The sequence below is a fragment of the Phalaenopsis equestris genome, unplaced genomic scaffold, assembly GCF_001263595.1.
Source record: "Phalaenopsis equestris unplaced genomic scaffold, ASM126359v1 Scaffold001349, whole genome shotgun sequence".
Lineage (NCBI taxonomy): Eukaryota > Viridiplantae > Streptophyta > Magnoliopsida > Asparagales > Orchidaceae > Phalaenopsis > Phalaenopsis equestris.
Genome location: NW_018165788.1, coordinates 33,665 through 49,258, shown reverse-complemented (window position 1 = coordinate 49,258; position 15,594 = coordinate 33,665). Strand labels below are relative to the sequence as shown.

Here is a 15,594-nt window from a genome sequence, read left to right as displayed (position 1 = left end):
ACTTCAATTATGTGTCGATGGTTTTCAGACGAGCCAACAAGCGAAGTTTAAATAGAATGTTGCACTTTTTCTACAGATACAGCCGACAGTAATTTTCCATGATTAACCAATGGTTATGCTATACTTTACCGACAAAGATGCGACATTTTTCTAACGAAAGTGCAACTTTTCCTAAGGATAGATATGCCAATTATGTTAACGACGGTAAAGCTATGGTTAAACATGGTACAGTCTTAGATCAACAACAAAGATTACTACACGTCAGATAACCGTCGATAAATATAAACCATCGATAAATCCATATGTAATTTTATTACTAACAAACATTTTTGCTACGTCGAATGAACCGTAGCGAGACTGTCGGTAAATATATCACTGGCGATTTAAATATTATTACCGACAGTATTAGACCGTTGGTAGTAAGCTAAATTCATGTAGTGGATGACTTGATATGAGATATAATGTCAAAGGACATGTAATATAATGCAATAAAAATCAATGGGGTGTCATAAAGTGATATTTTTAGTATTTTACATGTATGATTTATCATCCAGCTACTTTCTCACTCGACGACTAAGCTTAATTATCTTCTTATCGACGGGATCAACTCGATCGACCGAGCTTGGTAGATATGGGTCGACCGACTAACATAATCTAGTTGTTAATCCTTGATCTTTAGTGAGCCTTTGAGGCATCCATGTGTCCTATTTAGCGTCGTATTTTCATTTAATTCTAATAGATTAAGATGATTTTTATACAATATGCCCAAGACATTTTCGGTATACTTTTGCCTTTCTTAACTCTAAAATATCTAAACATGTACAAATAATAATAATAATAATAGAATAAAATTTGTGGATTAATCTCAGGTCAGAAGCGTCTGGGCTAAACAATACAAATTGTGAAATTATACCCAAAAAAAAAAAAAGGAAAAAAAAAAGAAATAAAAAAACAATTGTGTATGATATTCCTTGAATCGTCTTGTAAATAACCCGTGCTTATCCCATGCTGGCATCAAAGAATGGAACAGACTATGCATGATCCGGCATGAAATTCCTGAGGCACGCAAGTGGCTGCGACTCATCCGGCGCAATCTCCTCGAAGGGAATGTAGTACTTTTCCTTGTTATATACATGGCAAGTGGTCATTATCGTTTTCATCAAACGCCAGTTCCAGTTGGCTTCATTCAGATACTTCATGTGGGTTCCAACAATAAAAATTTCCGTGTTAGAATATGTTACTGAAACAGTATCTCGTTTCTCAGAATATCAAATATGCTACATGCCATATCTTAGTTGCATGTAAAAGCGAATATTTCTAATGGCATGCCAGTGAAAACCCATTTTCTTTTTTTTTGATGTATGTAAAACCAAATAGGTATTAAAATATTAAACGCACCTTGCCCCAATTTTGTTGGAGTGAAAGATGTGCCTCACGAAGGTTGTAGGATGGAATTCTTGGGGAAATGTGATGGGGAATATGCACATTAATATCATGGCACAGCACCTCTATCCTGCAAGACATTGCTTTTCAGAAATTTCAATTTTGATCAGTCGAATAAGAGACCAGGTCAGCATGATATAAGCAGCAAAGTGATAACATAAAAAGAGGATTGGATGGAGAAAGTCTCGAAGACACACCAACGAGGGTAATTACAATGGACGGTTCCATTGAGCTGGGCTTGGGCAGCATTCCACTCATCCGATGCTTTGAATGGTATGTGAGGAGCAGTGTGATGGACCATAGTGAAAGTACTCATCTACGAAATCAGGAAATATCAAGATAAGTAATTGTGGACTTCTAAAACTATTATGTTTTATTCAAAATGAAAAAAAAAAAGAACTTGAACAACAGGACGAATATACCCAGAAGTGATAAACTAGCCATGGCATGAGCCAAAACTTGATCCATCCTACAATGCCAGTTTTATAAATAATCAACGGCCACCCAATTGCAATGAAAGCAAAGACACATGCCAAGCTTATCTTGACACGACCTACTTCATTTGGTTTGAACTTCTTCAAATCGAAGTGCCACATCAACCTAACATTGCACTCGATAATAAATTAAAATCAATGAATATTTTGTGAATATTTGATGGATCAATTTAAGTATATGAAATCCTATCAAACATATACAATTTCAACAAGATGGCAGTTGGTTAGATACCAATGAGCTATTGACATCCAAGGTCTAAGTGGACCATAACCGAAGATTAGTGACTTCCTCAGCAACGGGGATGCATCAATTTCCTCTTTAAAAATTGGATGCCAGGCAGTATCCTCTAATAACCTGGAAGATCAGATAGAATCAATTTTACCCTACCATCTACACAATCCAAAGATTATCACATACAAGATGGACATGTTTAAGGATGTAGAATATGAGAACCTTCTATCCAAAAAAAAAAAAACAACAAGGAAAAAAAATATAAGAGCAGACGGAGACAAACATGTTTGTTTTGGCATGATGTTTGTCATGTTTGAAGCGCCAAGACTCATATGGATAAATGAGAGGTAAAAAAGCCAGAGTTCCAACTATGTCTTCCACCAATTTATTCCTTGAGAAGGACCTATGCGCACAATCATGGCCTATCACAAAAAACTATAGTAATAGTATTATTAAAAAATTTTAAGAAAAAAATATAATAACTATTTATGAAACAATCATGACCAATCACAAAAGCTGTACGCAAATATATATTAAATTAAATGAAAAACAAAAAGAGCAGAAAAGAATAACTTGTAGAGCTGTGGTTATGAAGAAATGCATAATGATCTAAACTGTAATTGCTCCATAATTTGAATAAATAAAATGCTGAGAGAAACTAACCCCCGTAACAGCAGTTCCAGTCCATGCCCATGCAAGCAGGAGCAAGTACCATGGAGCTTTTGCAATCATCAAAATTCCCAAAACATAAGAAACAACTGATACCAAAACAGACCTCCATGCTTTAATATCATCAATCTCAAATACCTTCAAAGAAGACTTTCCGTTAGACTGGCTCGAGATTATCATTAGCCAGATCCCAACTTTTTGGGTCGGCATAGATTGAACAATGATGTTAAAATTTATTATGTTAACTAACCTTTTTTGGGAGGGTTGTAATGATGTCTTTGAGAGTTACATTATTGGGAACTGCTTCCCCAATTTTCATAAAGCCATAAGTTTTACACATATCGATTCTTTGAACATCATTAGCTAGCAAAGAAGGTGAAATTGGGATAACAGAAGCCTGTACAACTTTAATCAATTTCTTGCTGGAAAAAATTATAGGGCAGTGTCTCCTCCTCTGATGAACTGCTAAACAATGCATGTCTAACAAAAAAAAAAAAAACATACAAATGAATTAAGATTAATAACGAAAACACATCTTCATCAAAATAAGTGTATATTGTAAGCAGATTAAGTTCTTGGTAAGTATGGTTATCTACTAATTCAATATTTGATGCTTACCCAAAAATTAGGTACTCAGTAGGTCGACCGGAAAGGACCATAAAAAACAATAGTGCATAGCTAAGCACGAAGTTTTGTTAATGCTGATTATACCAGCAAGATGGTCCTTTGTTTATCCTAATCAAGCCTCCAAAAGACGATGCTCATCTTGTTAAAAACTTGGTGAAAGAGTTTCCATAAGACTCGGTCTTCAACATATGCCCACGGACATGGCTTTAATATATGTTTTCCAGGATACAGTTGCCCACTCCTATGAAACCTATTTTCAAAGGACAAGCTTACACAAACTTTATTCAGCAAAATGAGTAAGTGAAGCATTCAAAAGACACTAAAAGCTACCCATTAATTGCAGCTGGCATCGAGATTGCTCACAAAAGTATAATAAAACAACCACCCATGCTCTAATACCCATTTTTTCTCCCCACTATTTTGACAACTGATGTGCATGTCTCTGCCCCATGAAGCACTTTATCATCTTACCTCTTGCCTCTCACTTTCTCAGAGCCTTCTTGGTTGAAATCATGGTAACCCACACCACCTCGTATCCCCCTACTCATCTCCTCCACTCCCCTTCCTATCCCTCCATTCAGTCGACCTCTCCAAGACCTTCTACACCTACCGGTTGCCACCTCTTGTCACTCCTCTTGTCACCCTAAAGCTAAAGTTTAAAATAATAATAATAATAATACTTTAATTAAAATGGGTTTATGTTAGATTTAGGCTTAACATAAATTTAGGTTACATTCTTGCTTAAACACAAATTTAACATTAGCAATAGGTTAATGAATTTTAGGCTATAGTTTAGTTTAACATAGAATTAACTTTAGCTTTAAGTTAGATTTAGTTTAGCAAATTTAGATTATCTGTTAGTTTAAGATTAATTTATTACTTAATTTAGTTCAGATTTAACTTAACAAAAATTTTAGTAGCAAATTAGTTTGGCACAACTTTACTTAAATAATTACACTATGCTTTTTTTTTTCTTCTTTTTTGAATACACAAGCCACGGAACGCTCTTCTGTTTGAATAGACCGCACATCAACTTTCTGTTTAAACATACCACAGATCTCCTCTCTGGTTCGCTAAAGCAGCAAATGATTCAGCTTGCCCTAGCCTCCGTCTCACAAGTCTCCTACTTACAAATAGCCCAGATCTCTCACCAGTGTCAAACTCATAAAAACTGAGCGCCCCACACCTCCCTCTAGTTCTTGTTCGCTCGCTTAGCCAAACAGTCGAACTAAAAGTCCTCTATCTAGTTCCTGTTTGCTTGTCCAATCAAGAAGTAGAACTAAGAAAACTCCTCTCGCTTTGATTCTAGCAGCAGGCCTTCTCAATTCGGGCATCACAACCTTATCATGGTCAAATACAGCATGGCCTCACAATCTTCTTCCCCAGGAAGTCACCTTTAGATCTAAGCCTACATCTTCGGTACCTATCATACCTGATAACTCATCCCACCAAGTCATTAACCATAAATTGCATGACCATAATTTTCTTCAATGATTACAATTTGCCTTCACGTACATATGCGACAAAGGAAAAGATAGACGTCTTATAGGTGAAATTTCAGCTTCATAAATGACAGATCTGATTTAGGGCCTGAAAAACAAACGACAATTTGGTTATGTCATGGTTAATAGATTACAAGATCACAAAGATTGGAAAAAACTTTCTGCTTTATAAAATATATAAGGAGATATAACAGATTGCACATGAAACCTACTTTAGCACTAAGAACTCCTCAAGCATTATTTGATATTAAGATTAGACTACATGATCTATGATATTGGGAACTAAGTGTTACTCAATATTTAAATACTCACATGTTGTTTGCTGCAACTGAACACGTATGAGGTTCATTCTCGGAAATGCATTGATGACTTTACTTTGTATTAGAAAATTATTGAATAAATGAGGACAATCAAATTCCTTCTTAGCCTTAATAAACCCCTTCATACCATCCGTGCGGCATTTACAAAAGTTCAAAGATAGAAAAACAAAAAGAAGTTAATGGTGACAGATAATCACACCAAACCATCTATTGAAGGGTCAACCTTGTACGCTCATAACTCCTCTCAGAATAATAAACTCAAGACTGTGGTGCGATCATTGTAAGAAACCTGATCATGTGAAGCAAATATGTTGAAAATTACACATAAAACCTACAGATTGGAAGTCATACAATGGAAGGCGTCATAAAAGGAATTGTGCAAATACAGTTGTCATAACAAACAACAATGAAGAATTCAGTCCATTCATTAAGGTGCAAATTGAGGCACTGCAGAAAATGTTAATTTATGGTTATAGTTATCGACAAATACCACAATCCTCTACCGTGCAACCGATCAGTTTGTTCCCACACCAAGGTATCTTACCCTATACCCTTAATGTTCAAAGCAATAAACTAAAAGCTTGGATATTTGACTCCGCATCCTCAGATCATGTTACGGAAGGCATCAATGCCTTCAAAAATTACAACCCATACACTAGTCACTCTGCAGTTCGAGCAACTGACCATTCTTTCTTTGAAGTACCAGGAACTGAATCAGTCATATTGACAAAAGATGTTTCCTTCGCTCTGTTCTTTATTTTCCAAAATTAGACAACAAACTGCTCTCAATCAACAAAATTACTCATGACTTAAATTGTGCGACTAAATTTCATTCCAACTTTTGTGATTTTTAGGCAGTTGATTAGAGGAAAATGATTGCCAGTGCTAAAATGCATGATGATCTATATTTGCTCCAAAAAAAAAAAAAAATCTCATTGGTTGTTCATTCATCCATCAAATTGTATTTTTGTGTTTAGTTCAAATTTTGTTAATCTAGTTTATAATTCTAAGTGTTTTAGTTGAAAATCAAGTCATGTTAAGGTATTATCGTATTGATCATCCAAATTTTGGTTATATTGAAAAAAAAATCACATCAGTTTATCAATAAAAAGTCTGATTTCTATCAATTTTAAATGTGTCAACTTGCAACACATAAAATACATGTATATTCTAAACTACAGTGCCAACCCTCAATTTTTTTATTGTAATTCATAGCGATATCTGGGTACCCACCCAAGTAAAAAATATAAACAGAGCACAATGAATTCAATCATTCATAGATGATCATACTAGAACAGCTTAAATATTCCTTATGAAATAAAAATTTGAATGAGCCACCATATTTCAATCATTTCATTTCATGATCCTTACTCAATTCTAAAAAAAAATTAAAGCTCTTAAAACTATTAATGCTAAACAATATTTTAATTCCATTCTTCATCTTCATTTCAAGCAATGTATCATCCATATAAGTTCTTGTGACGATGCTCAACAGAATGAGGTCGTTGAGAGGACAAACAAACATTTACTTGAAGTGGCTCATGATATTATAATATTTAATCATGTGCCTAAACACATTTGCTGGAAAATCATACTCAGTCACATATCTTATCAATAGAATACCCAGTCTTATCCTAAATTTTCACACTTCTCATAAAGTACTTCTGGAATTCTATCCACCTATTTGCTACTTTTCTTTCGACTTACCATTGAAAGTCTTTGATTGTTCGGTCTTTGCTCATATACAGCAACAACACTGCACTAAACTTGATCCCAAACCTCTCAAAACTATCTTCCTCAGTTACTCCAACCAAAAAGGATACAAATGCTACTCTCAAATCACTAAAAATATATATAACTCCATGGATATCACCTTCATTGACAATCATTCTTACTTTCATAAATCTAAAATAAAGGGGTAGAACTTGAGGGGATATGAAATTTGGAACATTCTCCAAGATACTCAAATTGAATCAAATCTAGTCACTCAAACAACTGAACGAAATCCTACAACTCAACCAGCTCCACATTAAAAACCAAACTGTCACTGAAATTGCCCCACTTGTCTCTATTTCAGCTCAGCATGACACTAGTGATCGGGAGCTTCGTGTCTATACCAGAAGAAAAATAACCACTAAGCATGTAGAGGACACCATGTCGATTAAGAACTGTCAAGAATCCGAACAAAGTCAAACAACTAATAATCATAATGATATGGATTCCTTATCATGTTTGAAGATGTAATAATCATCTAATTGAAAGATATATAATCTTATGGAAAATTGTTACAATCTTACATGATTTTTGTTACAAAATAGTGTGCAAGTTCCAAACTCTATTCATAAGGCTCCAAAGGTTCTAGCATGTAAACCGACAGTTTATGAAGATATTCAGGCTCAAGAAAATAATAACACTTGGGGCTTACAAAGGTGCCTCATGGAAGAAATCCTATAAGCTACAAATGAATATTCATGATTAAATACAAAAAAATTGAAGTATTGAGATTGATTACCAGGAAATCTTGGCACCTATTGTCAAGCTCAATATTGTTTGGGTTCTACTATCTCTTGCAATAAATCAAGATTAGCATCCATACCAATTGGATATCAAAAATGCCTTTCTGAATGAGGACTTTCATGAAAAATTTTACATAACTATACCTCCGAGTTTTGACAAAAGGTTGAACAATAGGTTAGTTTGTGAACTGAAGAAGTCCTTATAAGGCTTGAAGCAATCTACTCATACTTGATTTGACTAGTTTACTAAGACTGTGATTACAAAAGGACATCATTAGAGTCAAGCTAATCACACTATTTATTCTCATAGTGTATATAAATGATATTATCTTAATAAATGATGATTTAAAGAAATTATCGAACTAAAAAAGATGCTTGCAATAGAATTTGAAATCACAGACATCGGGAATCTTTGATATTTTCTAAAAATGGAGGCGGGTCGGTCTAAAAAAAACAAATTATCATGTCCCGCTGGAAGTAGATCTTAGACTTATTAAGTGAAATTGACATCCTTGGGTGTAAACCTGCTAATACACTCATGGATTCTAACAAAATGCTAAACATAAGTGAAGAAAGCAGTACAATTGATAAAGGAAGATATAAAAAACTCGTGAGCAAACTACTTTATCATTCACACACAAGACCCAATATTGCACACCAGCAAGTGTAGTTAGTCAGCATATGAAAAATCCAAATAAATATCATTTCAAAGTGATGAAGAGAATCCAGAGATACTTGACGATGAACCATGAATATGATTTGCTCTTCAAAAAATATGAAAAAAATGTGAATTGAGATATACACATATGGAAGCTGGGTAGGAGAGGCAAGTCAAATAAAATTAACCATTGGATACTATTCATATGTTTGAGAGAATCTTGTCATGTGAATAAGTAAAAAAGCAAGTTGTTGTCACTTAGAGTATTGCAAAATCTGAATATCTTGCTCTTTCACTAAGAATATGCAAGGAATTGTGGATTCAAAGCCTATTAAGGGAACTTAAGGTTGAGATGAATAACTCAATTAAGATATTGAGTGATAGTCAAGAAACTATTAAGATAGTTAAAAATCATGTGCATCATGACAAAACAAATCACATTGAGATTGATCATACTTCAGCTCAGAAAAGGTAAACAATGGAATTGCTCAGCTCAAATATATTCCTACATGGCTTCAAACTGGTGATATTCTCACCAAAGCATTACTAATAGTCAATCATGATGAATTGAAGTTAAAATATAATATATACAACCCAGGTTGATGGGAAGTATTGGAAAGTGTCAATCAGCATTATGAAGGAATTTTTTTCCTTTCCTCGAAATATATTTCACTATTATATTTCCTTTATTAGATATTTCCTATTGTTTCCTAAATTTTGGAGGGATTCCTATTTTGTTTACTTTCAATTATTATATATATGTAACAAGGTATAATGCATGAAGTGAACAAAAAAAAAAAAAAAAATCAAAATTTTTACTAAGATTTTAATTTTCTAGATTTGTTTTCATTAATACATGAACTTGAAATTACTAGAATCATTAGTTTTGCCTAAAGAAACTTAACTACAACGATTAAAAATATATGATAAAGATAACCAAGTACTTGCCTTAATTAATCCTTCAAAAAATAATGCTCTAGCTACTTATGTCATATTTTTCCTTTGATGCTCAGTGATAGGTTATGATGACATGAAAAATACATGCAATACAAATACATATGTTGAAGTTCAAGTTTTTGAGATAATATGTGGCAGAGAATATAGTTTCCCTTAATCATCAATTGTAAGATTCATAATTTGGTTAGACTGATGAGGCATTTTCATTAAACTACATTTTATTTTTAGATAAGTAGTATAGGCTAATATGGAAATTATCTATTTTCAGGGCATATGCAGGCCAAGCTAATTGAAACCACTATAAATTTATTAGTGTGACTTTTTGATGACTGACATTATAAATTTATTTTACTTTTAATTAAAATAGAAGACAAGCCTGGTGATAGAAAATGAATCTATCATCATTTATATAGGAACGGTCACCTATGTACTGATTCTATTAGTGGTGTGGAGTTCATAAATTTTTTATTCTCGGGAAATTAAAATGTATCACCAAATAAGATCAGTTGCTCATGCTTAAAATGTGATATCATGATGATGACATAATTCATCTTTATCAAAAAGGATTTCAAAAAAAATTCAGTCTAATATGTCGAAGTTAATCATTAGTAAGTACAGAAAATGCTTATTTTGAGTTGACACCATGAGATTTATTTGAACCAAATTCAAATACTAATAAGAAGATTATTGTACAGTTTTAGTAGAGCTTAAAAATAAAGCATACACTATCAAAGAGATTTGATGGAGTTAGTACAAAAACTTATCAAAAAAAAAAAAAACAAATAAGTACTTCTAAAGGAGCAAGACATTGAGTACCATTGAGGTTCACGATAATTATAAAAAAGTAAGAATTCTTGCAAAAAAAAGTAATGAGTTAAGCAAAACTTTCAACTTTTGATGATTTACATTATAGATGTGATAGTAAAGTAAGAGAAAAAAATTATATATATATAGCCTTCTCTATAAATGTAGGATAAATGTAGGATAAATGTATATTCAAGTTGTATCTATGTATAGTATCCCAAACTCTATTCATAGTGTGAATCAAATCCCACCGAAGCTTAGAAGCCCCGAAGAAGACATCAATAAGTATTTGAGAGTCTGTCTCAAAAGTAATCTTGTAAATTTTGAGGCGAATTACAGCCTGTAAAGCCAACAAAAAAATCCAACTTTCAGCCTCTAAAGGAGAGGAGGCCAGTATCGGAGAAGCAAAGAAAAGCAAACAAAGCCCGAACTGGTTCCAACAAAAAGCTCCCCCGCACCAGCCACGCTAGGAATTCAACTACCATCAAAATTGAATTTGACCGAATTTAAAGTTGGGGGTTGCCATCTAAAAAAGATGGCCTTCCTACCCAACCTAGTCCGATCAGCGATACCCAGTAAGCAGAGAACCCGACATGCACGATGAAAGTGGGCAATAATATTAGAAGCTGTAATAGAAGGAGCACACCTATTAATGCCATGTTTAACATCATTTCTCGCCGCCCAAATGAACCAAAGAGCCACAAGAGGAAACCAAGACAACTTCTTATCAACTTGAGCTGCATTTCTCCAAATAATAACAAAATCAGCAATGAAAGAAGAATTCAGCCATTTAATAGTAAAATAATTGCCCAAAATATCCCAAGCATTTGCAGCAAAAGGGCAAAGAAAGAAAAGATGCGTAATTGTTTCAGAATCCCCTTTACATAAATAACATCGGAATGCCAATTTTAAACCTTTAAGCTTCAAAATATCATCCAAAGGTAGCATTGTGAGAAAAAACCTTCACAAAAAGAAAGAAATGGATGGTGAAATGAGACGATTCCAAATGACATGGCCCCGTCTCCAACCACTATACTGATAAAGGTTAGCAAAAAGCATTTTAGTAGGAGAAAGAGAGCCAATAGATTTCCACATAGGACGTTCCTTAGTAGTAATCTTTAGAGGCATTTTAGATATCATAGTAGCTTGCTCACCAAAAACAAGATTAAGTTTATTGGCATCCCAATTATCATAAAGCCACAAATCCGAAAGAAGCAGGTCATTCGAAAACCCATGTTGTAGAGGGAAAGCAACATTTTCCTGACCCCATTGGTCACGCCATACCGAGATGTTGCCCTCACCAACATCCCAAAAACTGAATCTCGAAGCCATAGTTCTAGCCTTAATAATTGCTTTCCAAATCTTAGAGTCAACCACTTTCCAATTAACCAAAGCCGGGTGATGTTTGGAACAATACTTATGATGCAAAAAGTTAACCCATAAGTAGTCACTCGATCGAAATTTAAACCACAACTTACACATCAAGTCATTTGAAAACCCAAGCTGTAGAGGGAAAGTAAAATCCTCCGGACCCCATTGGTTATGCCATATCGAGATGTTGCCTGACCGACATCCCAAAAAATGAACCTCGAAGCCATAGTTCTAGCCTTAATAATTGCTTTCCAAATCTTAGAGTCACCCACTTTCCAATTAACCAAAGCTGGGTGATGTTGGGAACAATACTTTTGATGCAAAAAGTTAGCCCATAAGGAGTCATTCGAACGAAATTTAAACCACAACTTACACATATTAATCTCAGAGATTTGGTTAAGACTTTTGAGCCCCAAGCCACCAACCTTCAAGGGTTTGCAAACTTTATCAAAAGAAGACCAATGCTTCCTAGATTGACTTCCAGGCCAAAGAAAACAATTAAAAATCATCTCTAAAGTGTGCTGAGTGCTCCTCTTAAGCTTGAGAATTTGCAAAGCATACATATGTATGCTAATTAAGGGTGCGTTTGGGGCAGCTTGTGCTTATCCAGATAAGTAGCTTATCTCGAAATGCGACCAGCGGGTGGCCCGCAGGGTTCGACCCGCGACCTGCGTTTAGTGTAAAAACCCAACCGCATTTACGGATAAACTGCCGAAACGTGTTTTCCAAACAGTGAAGTGGCGTTCAAAACGCCGCCAACACTTATAAGCTTCCCCAAACTGGCCCAAAAACACTTTTGAGCAAGGTGAGACTATATATGAATATATTACTCCAGTCCTCAATTTTGGACTTGATTTTCTCAACAACATTATCAAATTGAGTTTGCTTCCGACGACTTAACAAATTAACACCAAGATACTTGAGATGGAGAGTAGATGAGTGACACCCAGTGAAAGAAGTAGCCCAAGAAGTAACAAAGCGATTGCCATACTTGCCAAAGTACAGATTACATTTATCTCTACTAAAAATCAATCGGAAGTTTGTTGGAACTCCTCGAGCACCTTCATCAACAACTTAATAGTGTTTTTACCGGCATTAGAGAAAATGATAATATCATCCGCATAAGCAAGGTGACTAACCAAAACCTTAGACTTATGATGAAAGTGCGTGTACAACTTTTTTTGCTGCAATTCATTGATCAAACGAGAGAAATAATCAAAAGCGATTATAAAAATCGTCGGCGATAGAGGATCACCTTGCTTAATGCATCTTTGAGCAGAAAAGAAACCATATGTATTACCATTAATCATAACACTGTAGCGATTATTATGTAACCATCTTTTAATAAGAGAAATGAAGTTGTGATGGAAGCCACGAGCATGCAGAATGTTGATAATGAAATCCCAATTGATCGTATCAAAGGCCTTTTTACCTTTTTAATATCAATTAATATCAAGTTTAATAATCATATTACCACTACGACATTTCTTATCAAGATCCTCAATAAGCTCTTGAGTAAGTAGGATATTATCAGTGATCTCACGACCTTTAACAAAAGCCGACTGTTGAGGCGAGATAATCTTGGGATAATCTTGGGAAGAAGAGTGGGAAGAAGAGGTTGAAGTCTGGAAAGCATCAACTTACTCAAAACTTTAGAAATAACTGAAGCGAGGGAAATGGGTCGAAATTTGTCCCAGGTAGATTTATCAGCTCCTTTAGGAATGAGAACAATCATAAAAGAGGTAAAGTATTTACCAGGATCTTCCCCACGAAAAAAACTTTGAATAGCAAGAATAATTTCCCTTTTGATAATGTCCCAACAGGAGACATAGAAGGAGGCAGTAAAACCATCCGGCACGGGAGCTTTGTTGGTATTAATATCTTTGAAAGCATTAAACATTTCCTGCTCAGTAGGAATATTATGAAGGGAACAAGAGGAAACATAATCCTGTTCATTATCAAAAAGAGAAGCATTAACCGTAAGAACGTGAGAATTGGGCATAAAGAGATCCATGAAATAATCAACCGCGCTTTTGTCAATGTCTTCATCATAAGTAAGAAAACTTCCAAAAGGAGATCTAATTTTAAGGATAGTGTTGATATTCCTCCTGTGCTTAATGGAAGCAAGAAAGTACTTAGTGTTGCAGTTGGCATTAGAAAAAATAGTGTCATTCACTTTCTGTTGAAGAAGACCTTCCTCTAATGAGATAGCCTCCAAAAGATTAGAGTGAGCAGAGGCCAACTCATCAACAAGCTGCGGGGAGCAAACAACCTGTTCCTCGAGATTATCAACAATCCTTTGCGCCTCTTGGACCTTCTTATGAACATTACCAAACACATTTAAATTCCATTTTCGCAATTGTGTGGCAATCTTTTTATGAAGTTGCCACAAAATATACCAAGGGTTACCTGCACACTCAATTTTCCACTCTTGTTTAATCAGATCCGAAAAAGAATCATGAGTTATCCATATCTTAAGAAACTTAAAGTGATAAGAAACATACTTAACGGTGAATGCAAGCGAAAAAAGAATGGGGTTATGATCAGAGGCAACGTGATTTAGATAAAGAACTCTAGAGACATAGAAATAGTTGAGGAAGTGTTGATTACCAAAAAAACGATCCAACCTCTGGGCAAGGGTTCCCCTTCGCCAAGTAAAAGGAGGACCCGTAAATCCCAGATCAAAGAGACCCACTTCATTGATCTTATCACAAAAACGATTGATCAAATTAGAGTTGCATCTCCCTCCACCTTTTCTTTCAGGATGTGTCATAATCATATTAAAATCTCCCTCCACAAACCAGTTATCATGAATAGCATCCCCAATAAGAGCTAGTTTTGCCAGAGATAGTATTTATCCTGAAGTAAAGAGCTAGTATACACAAAAGTGGCCCACGCGGAGTAGATATCCAGCTTAAAATGAAGCAAAACAAATTGTTCCTCATCCTCCAGAATAGTAAGATCAATGTTATGCTTTCAAAAAATCCAAATTTTATTATTTTTATTGAAAAACACTTTGTACTGCTTAAATCTCCTACAAATCCGGTCTTTGTTAGTAGAAACAAGAGGCTCAAGAATTGTAAAAATGAAAACCTTGTGGACCCTACATAAATGTTTCAGCCTATTAAGGGAGGAAGGGTACGTCACTCCCCTAATATTCCAACACAGAATGTTAAACATTACTCCTCATGCGACCCCTCCTAGAGGACCTAGAAGAGGTGCTGACTTGTTCTCCATCTGAATGAGCTCTTTCATCAAGAATAATATTATCCATATCAAGATGTTGTTGACCTCATTTTTGTGAGGTCTTGTCTTCTCCTCCTTAGAACCTAGATTCTAGCTCTAGAAATTCCTATTGACCATCTTAGAAAACTAGAATTGAGACTCACCCTTCTAGAAATTCTAGCCAATTCCTATTTTCCTTTGATGTCTAGCATCTTTGGCACAAGACCATCGTCTTATGAACGAGCAGTTATGAGTTATTTTGCGAAGACTCAAGGGAAGAGTTCCCGATAGGACTTCAAGCCATAGGAAAACATCGTCACGACCTTTTCGTCACATACACACATCAAATACACAAAGTTCACGAAATTACACGAAATCGGACTTCACGAAATCAGACTTCAGTTAAGCCCAAAGGACGGGTGAAAATACGAACATCTCCGAATGACCTCCGACGACAAATTGGACTGTGCCAACGCGTCCGGGATACCCATTTTGGTAGGAAAGAACATTCATATTGCCATATTTTCGACACGAGAAACTTGGCACGCAAATCGATGAATTCGTCAAAACGACTTCCGACGGCGCAACGGACTGCGCCGGCTTCCGACGGCGAAACAGGAATGTCCGGAATGTCGAAATTACCTAAAAGGGGTGTCCAATTTGCAATTATTTCACACAAATTAAAATGCACAAATCAAATTTTACTTTTTGAAATAATTAATATTTTCATACTTATATTATTAACAATCTTAATTATAAACCCTAAACCTTATTTA

The 15,594-nt window shown here is 35.0% G+C and overlaps 1 protein-coding gene across 7 annotated transcripts in view; it reads right to left on the bottom strand.

The window, feature by feature from the left end:
- Positions 1 to 859: 859 nt before the first annotated feature.
- LOC110034119 (omega-6 fatty acid desaturase, chloroplastic) overlaps positions 860 to 15,594 on the bottom strand; it is a 45,045-nt gene continuing 30,310 nt past the window's right edge. For 4 of the 7 annotated variants that reach the window (XM_020738393.1, XM_020738394.1, XM_020738398.1 and 1 more), the window contains 8 exons: positions 3,089 to 3,318; positions 2,833 to 2,976; positions 2,453 to 2,604; positions 2,170 to 2,292; positions 1,866 to 2,043; positions 1,641 to 1,759; positions 1,399 to 1,513; positions 860 to 1,193 (listed from right to left, as the gene is read on the bottom strand). In XM_020738393.1, the coding sequence (XP_020594052.1) occupies positions 1,032 to 1,193; positions 1,399 to 1,513; positions 1,641 to 1,759; positions 1,866 to 2,043; positions 2,170 to 2,292; positions 2,453 to 2,604; positions 2,833 to 2,976; positions 3,089 to 3,318 (1,223 nt within the window). In that variant the 3' untranslated portion in view covers positions 860 to 1,031. Of the gene's footprint in view, positions 1,194 to 1,398; positions 1,527 to 1,640; positions 1,760 to 1,865; positions 2,044 to 2,169; positions 2,293 to 2,452; positions 2,605 to 2,832; positions 2,977 to 3,088; positions 3,319 to 3,456; positions 3,716 to 3,795; positions 4,259 to 10,868; positions 10,940 to 15,594 lie in introns of those variants that run through there. The other 3 variants (XM_020738397.1, XM_020738396.1, XM_020738399.1) reach the window with 3 other exon arrangements.